Raw genomic sequence first — 18950 nt, 5'->3', positions numbered from 1 at the left:
TCTGAAAATTCTCGCCCACCCTCAATTAAATGCTAGGGACAGAACATGAATTGGCTGGCCATTAAAGGATTGGCCAACTTTACATCTGTAATAAATGTCATTTTTTGTGTTCTTTCCCAGTCTCCCTATATGATGAAATTACATCTGTAATTCCTTTCTTAGCTTTAGAACTATTTACTTTGCACAGGCACAACCCAGCCTCATTTAGATATGTTTCAGGCCTGCTCAACTTTGGCCCTCCAGCTGTTTTTGGACTACAACTTCCATAATCCCCAGCCACATTGGCCAGTATCCAGGGATTATGGGAGTTGTAGGCCACCATGACTCCAGTGACTGTTGCTGGTTATCTAATGTTTCTTTTTAGATTGTGAGCCTTTTGGGGACAGGGATCTATCTTATTTATTATTTCTGTGTGTAAACCGCCGTGAGCCATTTTTGGAAGGGCGGTATAGAAATCGAATAAACAAACCAACATCTGCAGGAGGGCCAAAGTTGAGCAGCCCTGAGTCTGGAAGATGCAGCTGATTCAAACCCAATCTACATTTTAGATGAACTGTCCAACAGAAGAGAATGCCGACCTCCATGTTTAGAGGCAGTTTATCTCTTGCCCAGATACTGGGGTTGGAAAACAAGGGAGGGCTATTTCCTTCATGTTCTACTACTGACCTTCACAGAGTTGGCCACTGTGGGAAACAGAATGGTGGATTAGATCGCGGCTTCTCAACCTTGGCTCCCCAGATGATCATTTCCAGCCATCATGGGAGTTGGGGTGATAGGAGTTGTAGTCCAACATCTGGTGAGCCGAAGTTGAGTACTCTTGCATTCAGTGGATCTTTAATTTGATCCAACTGGGCAGCTTTAACTTGCTTCAGCATGATTCTTGTGCTCTCATATTGATCACAATCAGCAATAGTGTGTAGATCCCAATGTAGTTACTTCTGATCAGGTTTACTCTCCGTTCAAAAGAAAGGTGGCTTCAGCCCAGGCTTGCAAACTCACTCCTGGGTTCCAAGGAAGAGCTGCGTGCTTTGTCACCTACGAGTCATCTGCTTTCATTAGGATGGAAAGCATCATTGCACTTCCCTATTCTGTTGATAACATACCAAGCAAGAAGAAAAGCTAGCTGGTTTCCCACCAGACAGCTGCCATTAACTTCAGTGGGCTGGTGTACAGGAAATTGCTGCTGTGTCTTTTTCTTTTTCTTTTCCCTTTCCTTTTTTCTTGCAGGATACACAAATAAGAAGGGACCAAAATAATGTGTAGCAGACTACATTCTCTCTCTTAAAAAAAAAAAATACTGTTTTCGAAAATAAAAGAATAAGACCATCATTTTACTACCAAGAATAGCATCCTAAGAAGATCACACACACACACGGCTATGTCTCCTGAGTGCCGTCCTTAGGGGTGGGTGCTGTCCACAGGGGTAGGCATCACCCTGTGCCCCCACTCCCAGCTACTGTGGCAGAGAGAGTCCAGACCTGAATCTCCCTGTCCTCGGAGTGAGCCTGCCAGGGAGCTGACAAAGTTGGTGGGTGGCTGTTGCAGCAGACAGGAGCTGCTCTCTGCCAGCGGCAGTGTGGATATTTCCTACTGGTCACAGCCACATTAGGGCCACTGCCCCCCAACTCAGCCAAGCCCCACAGCACGCTGTTCTTGGCAAACCAAAGCGGAGCACACCAGGGGCTGCTGGACGCGAAAGGCAGCAGCTGTAGCTGCAACAGCAGGGGGGTTTCCCCCCACCGCCTCTGGCCTGAAGCGTGACTATTGCCTCTTTGGAGCAGTTGCCCTCCAACTTGGCCAAGGCCCCAGGTCATGCTTTTGTGGGGCTGGCTGAGTTGGAGGGTGGCTGCTACAGTGAGCAGGAGTCGCACTCTGCCAGTGTCATCATGATGGAGATTTCCCACCCACGCTGGCCGGGAATGCAGCTCCCACCTGCCTTCCAACTTGCCCGGGCTCTGTGGTGAGCTCACCTCAGCAAACCAGGGCATGCCACAGGGCTGGCTGAATTGAAAGATGAGGTACATAGGAAGCTGCCATGTGCTGAGTCAGGCCCTTGCTCAGTATTGTCTTCACAGACTGGCAGCGGCTTCTCCAAGGGTGCAGACAGGAGTCTCTCTCAGTCTCAGCCCTATCTTGGAGATGCTGCCAGGGAAGGAACGTGGAACCTTCTGCTCTTCCCAAAGCGGCTCCATCCCCTACTAAGGGGAATATCTTGCAGTGCTCACACATCAAGTCTCCCATTCATATGCAACCAGGGCAGACCCTGCTTAGCTATGGGGACAAGTCATGCTTGCTAGTGAAGCAGATATTTCCCATTGCCCTCAGCTTCGGCTCCCACCTGCAGCAGCGATTACCCTGAGGACCAGCATTTCCTCACAGGGGATTCCCAGATGTTGTTGACTACAACTCCCAGAATCCCCAAGCAAAAGCCATTGCAGCTGGGGATTCTGGGAGTTGCAGTCAACAGCATCTGGGGGCCCCTGTTAGAGGGAACGCCGCTCAGGACTCTGTCCATTAAAGCTGTCTAAGTGCCTTCTTGGGGCACAAAGCCGCCAAGGGCAGCAACCCGCCACAGCGGGCAAGGAGGGTGTGTGCTGGCAGGCCACATGCCCAGTCTCCTCGCCGCCACTTCCCACTTTGCAGCGGCAGCGAGGAGGAGGGAGGGGCGGCGGAGGATGGGTAAGACAGCCACCCGCTCTCCTCGCCTCCACCATGAAAGCGGCGGGTGGAGGCATCGGCGGCGGGAGGATGGGTGAGCGGGGGAGGGTGGGCCATGACACCTGCCCACCCTCCTCGCCACCGCCAAGCAGTGGGCAGCGGTGGGGGCGAGGCAAGAACGCTCACGCTCTCTGTCACCCACCCACTCACCCTCCTCCTGCTCGCCCTTGCTGGTGGTGGGTGGTTGCGGTGGGAGGCGCGGCCCCCTCTCCCACGGCCCTGAGCCCCGCGCCTGCCATAAAGACGCCCCTGGGTCTCACTGAAAAGACTGCGATCCTACCAGGAGGCCCCTCGCGCGGAACATGGTGGTCCTTCCTTGTCCGTGACCTGCAGAAGAGCAGGCGGCAAGGCCCCCCTCTTCCGACGGAGCCCTAACCCGCCCCTCCACCAAGAGCTGCCCATTAAGCGTTGCCATCCCCGAAAGGCACCTAAAGTCCGGCCCACCCAGCACGACAGACCCAAATCCACGCGGCGTCCCAACTAGCCAAGGATAATCCTAGTGATGTGATGGGGAAGGAAGAGACCACGCGGGCACTCTTGAAACACCGCCCCCGCCCCAGCATCAGCTGCCTGGGGGCTGAGCCCCTCCTTTCCAGTCCCCTCCCCCCGCAGAGGGAGGGAGGGAGGGAGGAAGAGTCGCAGCGGGCGGGGGCCGGCGAGTATCGCCTTCTCCCTCCCGAGCAGCAGCCCCACCCCCCCAGCCCACAGGGTTCGCTTGCTAGAGAGACGAGGGGGGGCAGCTACAAACCGGGGGAGGAGGAGGAAGAGGAGGCTCTGGAGGGGGGACCCGCCCCCCAGGCCAAGCCGTCACTGCCGGGCGGCCCTTCCCCTTTTCGCCGCGGCGCATCCGGCTCTTTTCTGCGCCCCACTCGCTGCTGGCGGGCAACGAGAAGCAGCAGCAGCTGCGCAAGCCTCCGCCTGGCCGCCGCGCGCTCCTGCTCCGCGGTGCATGGCAGGCAGCAACCAGGGAGGTCCCCTTCGGCAGAAGCAGCATGTAGTGCTGGGCGAGGCTGGTCCAGGGGGCTGCCCACAGACGCGCGGAGAGGAGAGGAGACCCAACCCCGCCATCATCATCATCATCATCCCAGGCGTGGCGCTCTCTCTTGGCCTCCCGGCCCCTCCGCGACGACCACCCCACCTCGGGCCATGTTTCCACAGCCTCTCATCCCAATGGTGGCCAGAGGGAAAGAGAGGGGAGCCCCTTCCGTGCAGCGGCGGTGGCCCTCGGCACCCGCCAGGACCCGCTCCCGTGGCTCCAGTGGCACCATCCTGTTGCCTTCCATGCTGATGTTTGGCGTGATCGTGGCCTCCAGCGGCCTGCTGCTCATGATCGAGAAGGGGATTTTGGCTGAAGTGAAGTCCCCACCGCTTCATCCCTCGCACGGAGAGCCGTCCTGGAGGAGCGCCGGCGACGCCAGAGCGGCGCCCGCCTCGGAGGACGTGAGTTACCAGGTGCTGCAGGATATCCGTAATAGGACCATCCGCACCATGTGTGGGCAAAGAAACATGCCTCGCGGCCTTGGGGACCTCTCCGCAGGCCAGAGAAGGACGGTGCTCAAGCACATCCTGGTTAGCGACAAACATCGGTTCTTGTACTGCTACGTCCCCAAAGTTGCCTGCTCCAACTGGAAACGGATCCTTAAAGTTCTAGATGGTGCGCTGGAGAATGTGAATGTGAACCTTAAAATGGATCATAAAAGGGATTTGGTCTTCCTAAGTGACATGAAGCCCGATGAGATCCATTACCGACTAAAGCACTATTTCAAGTTCTTATTTGTGCGAGATCCAATGGAGAGGCTTTTATCAGCCTATAGGAACAAATTTGGAGAGATCAAAGAATACCAACTAAAGTATGGTGTGGAGATCGTCAAAAGGTATAGGAAAAACCCTGGGAAAAGCACAGGAGATGATGTCACCTTCTCTGAATTTCTCCGGTACCTTTTAGATGAAGAGGTGGAGAGAATGAACGAACACTGGATGCCCATCTACAACTTGTGCCAGCCCTGTGTGATGAGGTACGATTTCATTGGTTCCTATGAAAGACTGAATGAAGATGCCAGTTATATTCTCGAACGGGTCCAAGCCCCCTCTTTCGTACGGTTCCCAGAAAGACAATCATGGTATAAGCCGGTGACTCCTGAAAGTTTGCATTATTATCTCTGTAACTCTCCAAAGGGACTTTTAAAAGAGCTGTTGCCAAAATACATTTTGGATTTCTCTTTGTTTGCTTATCCACTTCCAAATGTTACCAGTGAATTTTGCCGACAGTGAACATTTTCCATGGTGATGCAATTTGTGTCCTATGCAATTTCCAAATTTTGCACTTTTAATCAACATGAGACATCAAATGCCTTGTTTATAGGTTGCCTTTACATAAAAACTAGCTTTAGCCTTTTAATATGTACTAGCTGAACCCGCACAGAGCATCTGTGCGCTCTTTGGGGCTTGCGGGTCCCCCCTCCCTCCCTCCCCCCTTCTCTCTTGCCGCCTCCTCCTGCCCCAGTCTCTCCTGCCCTCCTTCTCGCCTTCTGCTCCAGTCTTCTCAGCTTGTTGGCCTCCATTTCCGCCGCCGCCACCTCCCGCCGCCACCAGCCGTTGCCTGGCTGCTCTCTTTCGTCCCCACTGGCCCAGTCCGTTCCTTGTCGTTCCAGAGATTCTCGTCTTCCTCCCACCACCAGCAGCTTTCCCTCTCTGCTCCCCGGCAGTGCTTTCTCTCCCCGCCAGGCTCACTCCCTCCCCGCCATTTTGGCCCGCCCATCCGCCTCCTCTGCCACCCAAAGTCTGAGAGCCCGTCAGAGCAAGCCTCTGCTGCCCAGCCAATCCGGCTGCCGAAGCTCTCCCAACCAATGGCTGGCACCAGAATCTGCGGCATTCCCACGCATCTCTACGCTTGGCTTAGAGAAATAAATATATAAATAGATGCAGCACTAAGTTCAACTCAATCTTTTTATCCAGTCTGTGTTTTTGTATGTTTTGAGAACAAAGCATTTTTGGAAAGCAGTTACATTTTGTAGAGCAGTTACGTTTACATTACATTAGCTGGGCATTTACATTTGGGGGCGGGGGAATGAAGTTGTAATCATGGAAGACCTGTGATTAGGGTTACAGTTCTCGAAAGACACTTGCTGGAGAGAAAGCCCAGTTTAACAAAATTGGTCGTATTCTGTAGGGATGTCCCAAGCTTGGAATGGGCTGTTCCAAGCTCAGAACAGAACGCCTTTAAAAAAGTTTCCTGTTCCAAGCACGGAATGGAATGACCCCTTTCTGGCTGGAGCATTCTGGCTGCCATTTTGGATTTTAAAATGGCCACCATGCATGTGCAGGGGCCACTTTGGAATCCAAAATGGCAGCCAGGAAGTTCTTTCCAGAAAGGGGTAGTACCATTGGAGCGACCAGCTTCCTGGTTGCTCCGACAGAACATCCCGAGCATTTTGTGTTCTGTGCTGCACATTCCTAGCATTCAGTGCCATCCTCAGTGTGAGTGGAGGTGGTTGTGTCAGAGAGTGGCTGCTCCAGTGGGGGTGGAGGATCTGCACTCTCAGTGGCAGCAGCACTGATATTTCCCACCACTGCTGGCCTGGAGTGTGGCTTCTACCTGTCACAGCAGCTGTGACATGGTGCACTCTGATGGCAGCCTGGAGCACAGATCCCATGTGTCTCAGCAGCTGCCCTCCACCTTGGCTGGGCATCATAATAAGCTCTTCATCATGAGCAAACCAGAACGCCTCGCAGGGTGGCTGCTGCAGTAGTAGCACAGATCTTGCCCATGGCTCCTGACCCAGCACATGGCTCCTACCTGGAGCAGTGGTTGCCCTCCAGCTCAGCTGGGCCCCACAATGCGCTGTGCTTGGCAAACCAGGCCGCGCCCCACAGGGCCAGCTGGGTCAAAGGGTGGCTGGTGAAGCAGGCTGAAACTGCGCTCCAGGTGGTGGTGGTGGTGGGGTGGTGAGGCAGGAGATTCATGCAGCTGGGGCCCCACATCTCAGTGCCGCCATCTTCTCTCATTGGGGTTCTGCACTCCGCTCCTCCACCTCCTGTGGATGGTCTCATTTCTGTGTAAACATAAATTGGATTGTACTGCACATCTGCATGTAGATGGTGTGTGTCTGCAACTAGCATGTAGGTCTTGTCACATGAGGGCAGCAATCTTAGACAGTGTTATGTTTTAGTTCAGTATTGTAGTACAGTGAGAGCCATATATATATATATATATATATATATATATATATATATATATACACACACACACACACACACACACACACACACACACACACACATATACATACACATACACACACACACACACTAAGAAGTTGCTTGTGTTATTAGCCAGCGTGGTGTGGTGGTTAGAGTGCTGGACTAGGACCGGGGAGACTCGAGTTCAAATCCCCATTCAGCCATGAAAACTAGCTGGGTGACTCTGGGCCAGTAATGTCTCTCTCAGCCTAACCTACTTCACAGGGTTGTCGTGAAAGAGAAACTCAAGTATGTAGTACACCGCTCTGGGCTCCTTGGAGGAAGAGCGGGATATAAATGTAATAATAATAATTTAAAAAATGTAACCCTTACTCTAAACATTTGTGCTCTCCTAGCCACCTATAGGTAATGATGCAGACATAGTATGTGGCCTACGATGCTGGAGCATTACAAATGTTGGCATGCTGTTATTTTGAGCACTTACCTGCTGGTTCAGGTAACCCGCTCTGCCGCTCGCTTCCTCTCACCTTGCGCTTTCCTTCCCCGCCGGGCACTGTGCAGCTCTTCTGCCCACCCAGCCAGGCTCCTCTCGGTGGCGCAGCTCTGCTGCCCGCCTGCTCTCACCTTTCCTTCTCTGCCCGCCAGCCCAGCAGTGGTTTCCTTCCCCGCCGGGTGCAGCACGGCTCTGCCGCTCCCCACCGCCGCCCCCTTGCCACCTGCCCGGCAACCTTCTGGGCCAGTTGGCTCTCCCTGGGGTCTCCCTCCACCTCTCGCTTGCTTATCCCCCTGCCTCCGGGGCCACCCCCTCCCCACCTGCCCCACAACCTTCTGGGCCAGTTTGCGTCTCCCGCTGCCTCTCCGGGAGAGTTCCTTGCAAGAGTTCCGAGGCTCTCGCGAGATTCCCACGACGCATCCCCCTTCATCCACACATGGACCGTCTTAGTGAAATAAATAGAAGATAGATAGAAGATATTACTTTGAGGCAAAAGTGATAAAAGGAGCAGGGTGTGTATAATGTGCTGTCCAGATAATTAGGAATTCCATAAATTATTTGTTCAGATATGGGGTTTGTATTCTCCTTGGTTCAGTAGTTTTGCTAGGGTGTTCCAAGATTTTATTTGTTTTCTCCATGGATCTCTATGTATTTTGCTTTTAGTATTAAAATTAAATATCTTTGCAATCTTACCTTTAACATCAAAAATTACCTATGAGGTATTTGTTACAGTGTTGTTAGAATACTAGAAAATCTCATCTCTCCAGGGCATTTGCTGAAGAAAACCTAAGGTTTGACTGTTAATATATGTATAGCATTCTCATCTCAGAACTTTGTATTTATGATTTGTATTTCAACTTGGGAAGACATGGGTGAGAATGGACAGAATTGTTCACGAATGTTTTATACAGTATCTGCATTTTAATAAAGTTTCTATGTAAAACTTTTTTTGATATTGTGCTTTACCTTTTATTGTATGGGTTTGTAGCTGTGAGAGGGGCAAGGGGGGAATCTGTAATGGCTTGAGAGCGGACCCCCTTTTTGTTGTTGGAAGTTAAAAGACTTTGCGCTGTCTCTTTGTCTCAGACAGTGGAGGACAGACTAGTAAGTCAGAGGGCTAGAGGGTCGAGACATTTGTCATCACTTCTCCACTGCTCTGATGCTATCCCTTTGAAATGTAGATTGCTACTCTTAGGGGATTCAACTTCCTTCCTCCTTCTCTCTCTTGCTACCTGCCCGCCTACCTTGCAACATGGCAAGGCTCTCTCCCTGCACCATATGTGCAGAGAGGATGCAGAATCCATCTGCATCCAGCTAGATAGATAGATTAGAGATCCTAACTCCTCACTTTCCTATCTAGAATGGAGTTCCTTAATAAATGCCTTTTATATTGATTTGAAACTATGAATAGGCTCCAAGTTACTTTACTCTCAGCATACACGCACGCCTAACTAAATTCCGCTGTGTTGTGCCTCTGTGCACTCTGCTATAATGAGAAAGGGATTCTCTCACCACAGAGAATTTCCAACAGGTTATGGGCCCAGCACGCTTCCGCTGCGCAACTCTGCTTCCCCCTCTCAATGCGGGGGGGAGCAGAGTTGCGCAGTGGAAGCGTGCTGGGCCCATAACCTGTTGGAAATTCTCTGTGGTGAGAGAATTCCTTTCTCATAGCAGAGTGCACAGAGGCACAACACAGCCTCTGTGCACTCTGCTATAACGAGAAAGGAAATCTCTCACTACAGAGAATTTCCAACATTTATAACATTGGAAGCAAAGTGGTTCATCTTTGACTTCCTCTTCCCTCTGCTGTGCCAAAAGTTGCAGTATGATATCCGATGGTGTGATTTTTAAAAGCAAAGGAAAGAACTGACTTTGTTTTCCACCAGCAAGGAAAGACGTGGGACTTTTGCAGGAGCAGCACAAGTCACCATTTGCAGCACTGCAGCCATGTGCCTGATTCTGTGGATGGTTGCATCTGGCTCTTGCATTGATGCAGACGGCTCAGCATGTTTAGTTGGCAACAGCCAAAGGATGGCGGCGAATCAGGCATTTCCGCCTGGTATTTGCTGTAGGTGCAAAGTGCCTTGTTATTGGGAGAGTGACATGATTGCCTTCTCCTGTGACAGCTGCAGTTGTTAGTCACACTTTCACAGGCTGAGGCGGCTTCCTGACCACCAGCTAACTTGTACATAATTCTGCATGTGCTGGATTTTGCAGTCAGTCAACTGCCATTTGTTGTGTGGGTTTAAGCCCCAAGCCACACAGGGTTGTGCATGTGCCCTAGCAGACACATCACAACAGCCTTGGAATATGGCATTCGGCAGTGACTGAATATAAACCATGTCTGTCTGCCACAGTGTGAGGTGGCCATGTGGGGGGCACCACATTACTGTGTTGCATGGTCAGTGTGTAGCAAAATATGTGACTTATTTATGATATCTATATACAGTGAGGGAAATAAGTATATTTGATCCCCTGCTGATTTTGTCCGTTTGCCCTCTGACACAGAAATGACCAGGCTATAATTGGAATGGTAGGTTTATTGTAGCTGTGAGAGACAGAATAACAACAAACAAACCCTCAAAACCCAGTGCCCAAAAGTCAGCGATGGATTTGCATTGTAGTGAGGGAAATAAGTATTCGATCCCTTCACAAAAGATGTCTTAGTACTTGGTGGCAAAACCCTTGTTGGCAATCACAGAGGTCAGACGTTTCTTGTAGTTGGCCACCAGGTTTGCACACAACCCAGGAGGGATGTTGTCCCACTCCTCTTTGCAGATCCTCTCCAAGTCAGAAAGGTTTCGAGGCTGATGTTTGGCAACCCGAACCTTCAGCTCCCTCCACAGATTTTCTATGGGATTAAGGTCTGGAGACTGGCTGGGCCACTCCAGGACCTTCATGTGCTTCTTCTTGAGCCACTCCTTTGTTGCCTTGGCTGTGTGTTTTGGGTCATTGTCATGCTGATCTATGACCCATTCTCAATGCCCTGGCTGAGGGAAGGAGGTGCTCACCCAAGATCTGACGGTACATGGTCCCGTCCATCGTCCCTTCGATGCGGTGAAGGTGTCCTGTCCCCTTAGCAGAAAAACACCCCCAAAGCATAATGTGTCCACCTCCATGTTTGACGGTGGGGATGGTGTTCTTGGGCTCATAGGCAGCATTCCTCCTCCTCCACACACGGCGAGTTGAGTTGATGCCAAAGAGCTCGATTTTGGTCTCATCTGACCACAACACTTTTGCCCAGTTCTCCTCTGGATCATTCAGATGTGCATTGGCAAACTGCAGATGGGCCTGTACATGTGCTGCCTTGAGCAGGGGGACCTTGCGGGCACTGCAAGATTTCAGTCCTTCACGGCGTAGTGTGTTACCAATTGTTTTCTTGGTGACTATGGTTCCAGCTGCCCTGAGATCATTGACAAGTTCCCCCCGTGTAGTTCTGGGCTGCTTTGTCACCGTTCTCATGATCATTGCAACTCCACGAGGTGAGATCTTGCATGGAGCCCCAGACCGAGGGAGATTGACAGTTATTTTGTGTTTCTTCCATTTGCGAGTTATCGTGCCAACTGTAGTCACCTTCTCACCAAGCTGCTTGGCAATAGTCTTGTAGCCCAGTCCAGCCTTGTGCAGGTCTACAACCTTGTCCCTGACATCCTTCAACAGCTCTTTGGTCTTGGACATGGTGGTGAGTTTGGAAGCTGAGTGATTGCTTGCTTCTATGGACAGGTGTCTTTTATACAGGTACTGTAACAAGCTGGGATTAGGAGCACTCCCTTACAGAGGGTGTTCCTCATCTCAGCTCGTTACCTGCATATAGTGAAAAGACACCTGGGAGCCTGAAATCTTGCTGGTTGATAGGGGATCGAATACTTATTTCCCTCACTACAATGCAAATCCATCGCTGACTTTTGGGCACTGGGCTTTTGAGGGTTTGTTTGTTGTTATTCTGTCTCTCACAGCTACAATAAACCTACCATTCCAATTACAGCCTGGTCATTTCTGTGTCAGAGGGCAAATGGACAAAATCAGAAGGGGATCAAATACTTATTTCCCTCAGTGTACCACTCGGCAGTGTACACAATTTAAAACAACAAATATAAAACAGAGTACAAACAACTTCACAGAATAAGAGTTAAAACAATTTCATAGGATAAAAACAAACAGTTTAAAATTAATTTCAGTTAAAAGCCTGAGAAAGCAGGTGTGTCTTGGGGGTCTTTCTAAAAGCAATCAGAGATTGTGATGCTCTTATTTTGACAGGGAGCATATCCCAAAGCCCTGGGGCAGCCACAGAGAAGGCCCGGTCACAAGTTGCCACCAAACAAGCCGGTGGCAACTGTAACCGGACCTCCCCAGATGATCTTAATAGGCAGCTGGGTTCATGACCAAGCATGGCCAGAACCTAAGGGGTATACTCGTGAGACAAATGGGCCATAACCCAAATAGCTGTTCAGGGCTTTGCAGGTAATAACCAATGCACTTTGTATTTCACTTGGAAACATAGCAGCAGCCAGTGCAGTTCTTTCAGAATCAGTTTTATATGGTCCCTTCGAGTTGACCCAGAGACCAGTCTGGCTGCCACATTCTGTACCAATTGTAGCTGCCACCCAATCTCTCCAGCCTTGCTGCTGTTTCTGGGTCCAGAGCAGCAGTGCTGCAAACCCAACCACCTACATAGGGCTTCTTTATCATGTCAGCCACCATGTCTATTTCCCTGTTACCCACACCCTTCCCTCATAAAATCCAAATTGTGCAAGACCTTCGTTTTGACTCAAGCAGCCCAATTATCTCCATAGTTATTCCAGTTGCTTCATTTATAGAATTACCAAATACAAAATTACAAAATATGTCCGCTCAGGGACATATTTCCAGGTGGCACAGTGCAGTTAGTTGGGAAGTTCTGTTAGTCTTCTCTTTTGCTCCTTGCTCTGTATATCAACCATTATGTAGAGGAACCTTGTTTCTTATGATATCATCATCAATGATGTGTTATGGGGCAGAAAATGTACGATGACATGAAACAGGATCAATTGAACTAGATATTATGGAGGGAGATAACTTGATGTGTGGATGCCATTTTCAGCATGGAGACACAGGCTGGTGTCTTCCATAATGTGCATTTCTGCTCTTTGGATTGGGAGCTATGTGCGAAGGAAGGAAGACTCCAAAACTCATACACAGTTTGCAAAATGATCAGTAACACGTATGCATGTCTCTCCATCCCATTCTTCAGATAAATGTATTTATTTAGCCCTGAAGCATGCAAAATTGCAGACAATTACAATCAAAATAGAACCAACAAAGCAAAGCAGCACACATTGAATGTCACACCAGTTACAATAGCAGGGAAGTCCACTGTCCACTTTACAATCAACAGCATTCTCAGAAATGATACTTTTGACAGCATCCCCTAGCTGACCTCAATCTTCCATTCCTCCTGCCAACCTTTTCTTATGTCTCCACCTCTCCATAATTCATTTGTCTCCTCCACTTTGGTCATTTTTTGCCCACAGAGACAATTTTTCCTAGATTGAGAATTTGCATCCAAAATACATTTAATAAATGCTGTGTACAAATTTATATTTTGATTGCAGAAGAGTAGAATTTAAACTTTAGTGCCAAAAGCTAGACTCCCTAATATTACTCTTTGCTTTCTAGCTTCCTGTTATTTTTGTCCCCATTATTTGCTTCACTTCCATGCATCCAAAAGATCTGGCATTCTTCCCACTTGGCAATGAATACATCAGATAAGAACTCCCAGAGAACCAGAGGAATGCTTTGTCTGAATCAGCCCTTTGCTACATATACTCTTTTGTGTGTGCCCTTATCTTGGATGCTGCAGCCAGCTCTTCTGAAATCCCAGCACAGCTGAAGAAGAAAATCTCAAAACTATCATGCCTTCAGTTGTGTTTAGATTTCAACAATGAGGTTGGATTTAATTAATGGCACAACTTTGGAGCCGATTTGACTCAGGAGCTACTGAACAAAGCATCCCAAATAAGAATGCTTTTTGCATTTTTAACTCCCAGTAAAAATAATCTTGTGTGATGATGATGATGATGGTTGGCTTTTTAATCCTTTTATCCATAGGAGAATTATTGGTTTCCAAGGCTACTTGCTATGAAATCCAACATACGTACTTAGTACAAAGGGTTGGCCTTTTGGAGCTACAGCTGCAGTGGCAGAAATGACTTTTCTGTTCCTTGCCACTCTTCTCCACAAGGGAGAAGGTGTATTAATTCCACCATATGGTTAACTTTGTCTTTCTGGTCCTCCGAGTGATGATTGAGAGACTGTTGTTCCTAACAGCTAAACTTCTGGCTTAGGAGTCTGGGCCCTCACAGCTGTCTTGATGCTGCTAATGCGTCACAATTCTTCCAAAGGAATGATAGGAAACCTTTCATGAAATACTTTTAATAAATATACTCATCAAATTGAAAATGTGTAATGCTTTTATGCACACAAACTTTGTGTATCTAAATATTTCTATTGCTTATTTATTTGATTTATTTATAGCCCACCTTTCTGTAGGCAAGACAATCAATATCATGAATAGTGTTAGCATTTAAGCCTCATTCAGAGGTTATAGAATCACCCCACTGTGGATGTATACAGAGGGGCAAAGGGAGAGGAAGAAGAAGGCCCACCCCTGCCATGACAATCAGCAGCACACCCACCTCACATGCTTACAACAGGGCTTGTCTGAGAGATGGGGAAACTGAAAGTCTGATGGCAGGCGCTTCTGTGATTCTGTGGATTGACCAAGTTTCGCCATTTCCATTTCCTATCCTCCTCTTCCTCCAAGGAGCCCAGAGCGGTGTACTACATACTTAGGTTTCTCCTCACAACCACCCTGTGAAGTAGGTTAGGCTGAGAGAGAAGTGACTGGCCCAGAGTCACCCAGCAAGTCTCATGGTGGAATGGGGATTTGAACTCGGGTCTTCCCGCTCCTAGTCCAGCACTCTAACCACTACACCATGCTGGCTCTCAATCACAGAAGCACCCGCTATAAGCGTGAGCGGTGGGGCATGCTGCTGGTTGATGGCAGGGGTAGGACTTCCTCGCCTTTTGCTCCTCTGTACATGGCCTCAGCTGAGCGCTTTTAGAACGTCTGAATGAGTCGCCTTTTTAGAACCAGGGAAGGCTAAAAATGTCCCTCTTTCTCCAGTTTGTGGCTTTTTTTCTCAGGTGGAAAAAAGATGGGCAGCAGCAGAGGTTAATCGCAGACCATTTTTGCTCTGCTGTTAGGCTCTGTTTACCAGGGGGCTCTTTCCCCCCATTTTGCAAGAGTTCATGATCTTGTGATATCACTTAGACCCTGCCTCAGAAATATCAGGGTTTTGGATGCATCTGACCTGGCAACCCTTGGAAGAGTGTTCAGCTTCAAAGTGCTTCACAGACATCATCTCTGTAATCTCTACAGTAACCCTAAAAATGATTGACTTGAGTTTATCTTTTAGAATTTCTAAGGACAGAATTAGATGTTACTTTTAAAGTATCTGAGGGCAGAACATGCATCCCTAAGCTTTCATGTGCTGTGGTTTTATTGAAAATATTTCTGTGTCATCTCGATTCAAAGTAGCATACAAGCAGTACAAAGCAAGCAACAACCTCAGAAAAAACTACTGAACAGCAGAACAAGGAGAATACATAAGAGCATTTAAATTCAAAAGCAGAGATCTATAAAACTTATTTAAAGCCAATGCTGAAATTACAGCTGTGCCCAGACGGTGGAATTCTAGAGGCAGAGAGGACGGCTTCACTGAGAACATTTAGAAGGCAATTTTAACACCCCTCGCCCAAAAACCCTCTGTTTATGCCTGGATATGTTTTAGTGTTGCCTATTAATGATGAGTTTGCTGTTTGGTTTTGGTTTATGCTGTTACTGTGCTTGGCTGTAATGTTTTATTATCTTTTAACTATTGATTTATTGTTTTTATGTAAGCCTCTCTGAGGACTCAAATCAGATGGGAAAGTGGGTTATCAATGTATTTTTTATTAGTGTGTGTGTGTACATATTTATAAATAAAATAATAGGAATTCAGTGGCAAGCGGAAGGTAAGAAGGGAGACCACTCCTTCCCATGCTTACAGACTCACCCCTGGAAATATACCCACTGGGCCATTTTCCTCTCAGCCATGCTGACTTCAGAGTCTTGTTTGGGGGGAATCCTTTAAAAGAAGTTGGGTGTAATTGTGGGGGATAAATGGCAGTGGGGGAGACCAAAGCCAGTCCACGGCCCACCAGTTATCCTTTTCAAGGGCCCATTCCTACATACATGAGTGTTATTCAGTGAGTAAAGAGTTGAGAACCCTCCATTTCTGTTGCTTCCATCAATCCTCTTAGAATCTAGCTGTAGTAAGCGGAATAGTTTTAAAAGTTCCATGTAGCCTGAACCACTGAGTTTTCTGTTACATGTATTGTATTTTTCCTGTTTCCTCTGGGCTTTTTCCTATTGCTTCTACTGAAAATAATTACTTTGCCAGTGAATTGTGCCAAAGAAAAGGCATTAAGACCAGAGGCGTAACTATAGGGCGGGCAGGGGGGGCACGTGCCCCAGGCGCCATCTTTTCTGGTCACATGGGGGGCGCCGCCATGACCAATTTTTTAAAAAAAAATTTAAATTTTTTTTGTTAATACAAATGTTTCCTGCTCAGTGCAGCAGCGCTGCAGCAGTCAAGGGAGTGTGTCAGTACCCCCTTCTCCACGAGCGGTCCCTTCCGTGCCGCCTGCGCCCCCCCATTGCTTTGCTGGCACCTGGCAGCCAGTCAGTGGCCTGGCTTGGCGGCGGCGGCAGGCGCTTGTGAGGAAAAACCTAAGTATAATGTAGTATGTTGGGGGGGCGACGGGGGGGCACAGTGGGGGGGGGCATTTCAGTGCTTGCCCCGGGCGCCGTTTTCCCTAGTTACGCCTCTGATTAAGACTGCCAGTAGGCCTGCTGGCTGTTGGGTGTATTCCAGTTTCTAGGTGGAGGAAGATTTGCAGGAGCACTGCGTACAGAATCTGTACCAAAGAGTGTGCTTGTAGTCTCCACAGGCAGGAATATGAGAGAGTGAATGAGTAAGCCCTCATTTGGGGGGCATCTAAGAGGCCCTATGGAAGAAGCCTCCTTGTCATAATGTTGGAGTCCTTTGGTTTAAAGAGATCCTTGAGATTAGGGGCATAACAGACCTTAAACTATTGTTCATTAATTATAATGAAATTAACTTCATCACAGGAAACACTTCATCAATGACTGCCTTATTTCATACAATACGGAATGGGTCAGATCAGATTTGTGGTGCAGTGCATAATTCAAGTCAGTGCTCACATGGCAAGCGGCAGAGGGTTAACTCCGGATTTGTAACTCTCCCTCCAGATTTACTTCTTTGCCTGCCCTTTCAGTCTGCCTGCGATGGGGGCTCCAGCTGTATCTGAAGGCCAGGTTCTCCAAACTTGAAGAGTGGGCGACAAAATGGAAAATAGGGTTCAATGTAAGCAAGTGTCAAGTAATGCATATTGGGGTTGAAAACCCAACTTCACATATACGCTGATGTGTCTGAGTAGCTGCAGGGCCACCTTGTGATTCCTTTGTGATGCACCACAGCCTGAAACACACACACACGCACACCAAGCTACATCCCCAAAGCAGTGGGCTGTGCTGGAGACACTGGAGAACAATATTAGAGCACTGCAGTATTTCCAATAGTGCACTTTTATCAACCCCATTCACTGTCAAAACCGGACCAAAATGGTAGAACAGCCTGCAACACCCCAGGACAGCCCCAACTCTCAAACTGCAGCCCCAAAGCACTGGGATGCATTGCAGATACCAGAGAACAGTGTTTCAGCACTGACCTATTCCCATCACTGCAGTTGTATTAATGCACATGTGTGGACTGGTAACTGGTTAAAGGACAGGAAAAGGACGGTAGGCATAAATGGACAGTTTCACAATGGAGGGAAGTAAGAAGTGGGGTCCCCCAGGTATTGGGACCAGTGCTCTTTAATTTGTTCATCAGGCCTGCTCAACTGAGGGGCCTCCAGCTGTTTTTGGACTACAAATCCCATAATCCCCCACCACAGTGGCTAATAGCCAGGGATTATGGGAATGGTAGGCCAACCTCTGCCGGAGGGCCAAAGTTGAGAAGCCCTGCTGTTCATAAATGATTTAGAAGTTGGGCTAAGCAGTGAAGTGGCCATATTTGCAGATGACACTAACTATTTAGGGTGGTGAAATCCACGACAAATTGTGAAGCGCTCCAAAAAGATCTCTCCAAACTGGGGGAGTGGGTGACAAAATGGAAAATGTGGTTCAATGTAAGCAAGTGTCAAGTAATGCATATTGGGGTTTAAAACCCAACTTCACATATACGCTGATGAGATCTGAGCTGTTGGTGACTGGTCAGGAGAGAGATCTTGGGATCGTGGTGGGCAGCTCATTGAAAGTGTCAACTCAATGCTCGGCAGCTGTGAAAAAGGCAAATTCCATGCTAGGGATCATTAGGAAGAGAGAGAATTGAAAATAAAGATGCTAATATAATGCCTTAATAAAAATCTATGGTGCGGCCACATCTGGAGTACTGCATACAGCTTTGGTCACAGTATCTCAAGGAGGACATTGTAGAACTAGAAGAGGTGCAGAAGAGGGCAACCATGATGACCAGGGGCCTGGAACACCTCCCTTATGAGGCTAGGCTGCAGCATCTGGGGCTCTTTACCTTGGAAGTTCTATGGAATTCTTTGCTATGGGATATGGTGATGACCACCTGCCAATCAGGGGCTTAGACAACTTAATAGAGGACAGATCGATCAGTGGCTACTAGTCCAAGGGCTATAGGCCACTTCTGGCCTCAGAGGCACAATGCCTCTCAATCCCAGTTGCAGGAGAGCAACAGCAGGAGAGAGGGCATGCACATACCTCTGCCCATGGGCTCCCCAGAGGCATCTGGTGGGCCACTGTGGGAAACAGGATGCTGGACTAGATAGGCCTTGGGCCTGATCCAGCAGGGCTGTTCTTATGTTATGAAAAATCCATTTAAACATGCACCAGGGTTACTGTATTGCTTTGTTTGTGAAGCTTTGATTTTTCCTTTAATGGCATAAAATTGATTATGTTCTCGAAAAGAACTGTATAGGCGGAAGCAGCGAGAGAAGCCAAGCCAAGAGAAAGCTAATTCTATATAGCATGGAATCTATGATGAATGTTAATCGCTATAAGTTGCTTTAGAAACCATTTTTGGCAGGTAAGTGTGTTTGTCTGCCAGGACTAGCATTTCTAATTGCAAAACACATTCCAATTGAAACATGAAGAGGTGCTGGCATTACAGATTGCTTGAGAAGCCAACTTCTATGCAGGATCTTCAAAACTGCAACTCTTCCCGTCATTAGCAATCCTTCCCCACCCTCGGTGGCATTTCATGCTTAGTATTCAACCTTCTAGTACTTCATTTTTTTGGTATCCTTGCAATCAACTTTGTAGGGTAGGTTCATAAGCAGAATGGAGCCGATACCATCAAGGAGAATCCAAATTAAAGACTTCCAGTTTTTAACCACTATGAAG

General features: G+C 48.4%; 1 protein-coding gene across 1 annotated transcript; it reads left to right on the top strand.

Annotated features, from left to right (window-relative positions):
* The first annotated feature begins 2646 nt into the window (after positions 1-2646).
* On the top strand, positions 2647-8611 carry LOC128343038 (carbohydrate sulfotransferase 14-like). Its single transcript, XM_053291444.1, has one exon. The coding sequence runs from the start codon at positions 3226-3228 to the stop codon at positions 4987-4989; it is 1764 nt and encodes a 587-aa protein (XP_053147419.1). The 5' UTR covers positions 2647-3225; the 3' UTR covers positions 4990-8611.
* Positions 8612-18950: the final 10339 nt, after the last annotated feature.

The sequence above is a fragment of the Hemicordylus capensis genome, chromosome 1 (genome assembly GCF_027244095.1).
Source record: "Hemicordylus capensis ecotype Gifberg chromosome 1, rHemCap1.1.pri, whole genome shotgun sequence".
NCBI lineage: Eukaryota > Metazoa > Chordata > Lepidosauria > Squamata > Cordylidae > Hemicordylus > Hemicordylus capensis.
Note: the sequence above shows the minus strand (reverse complement) of the source record. Positions and strands in the feature narration are given on the sequence as shown.

What these genes read in the sequence shown, in the direction of transcription:
- LOC128343038 (XM_053291444.1), top strand. Translation starts at nt 3,226, where the DNA reads ATGGGGAAGGAAGAGACCACGCGGGCACTCTTGAAACACCGCCCCCGC.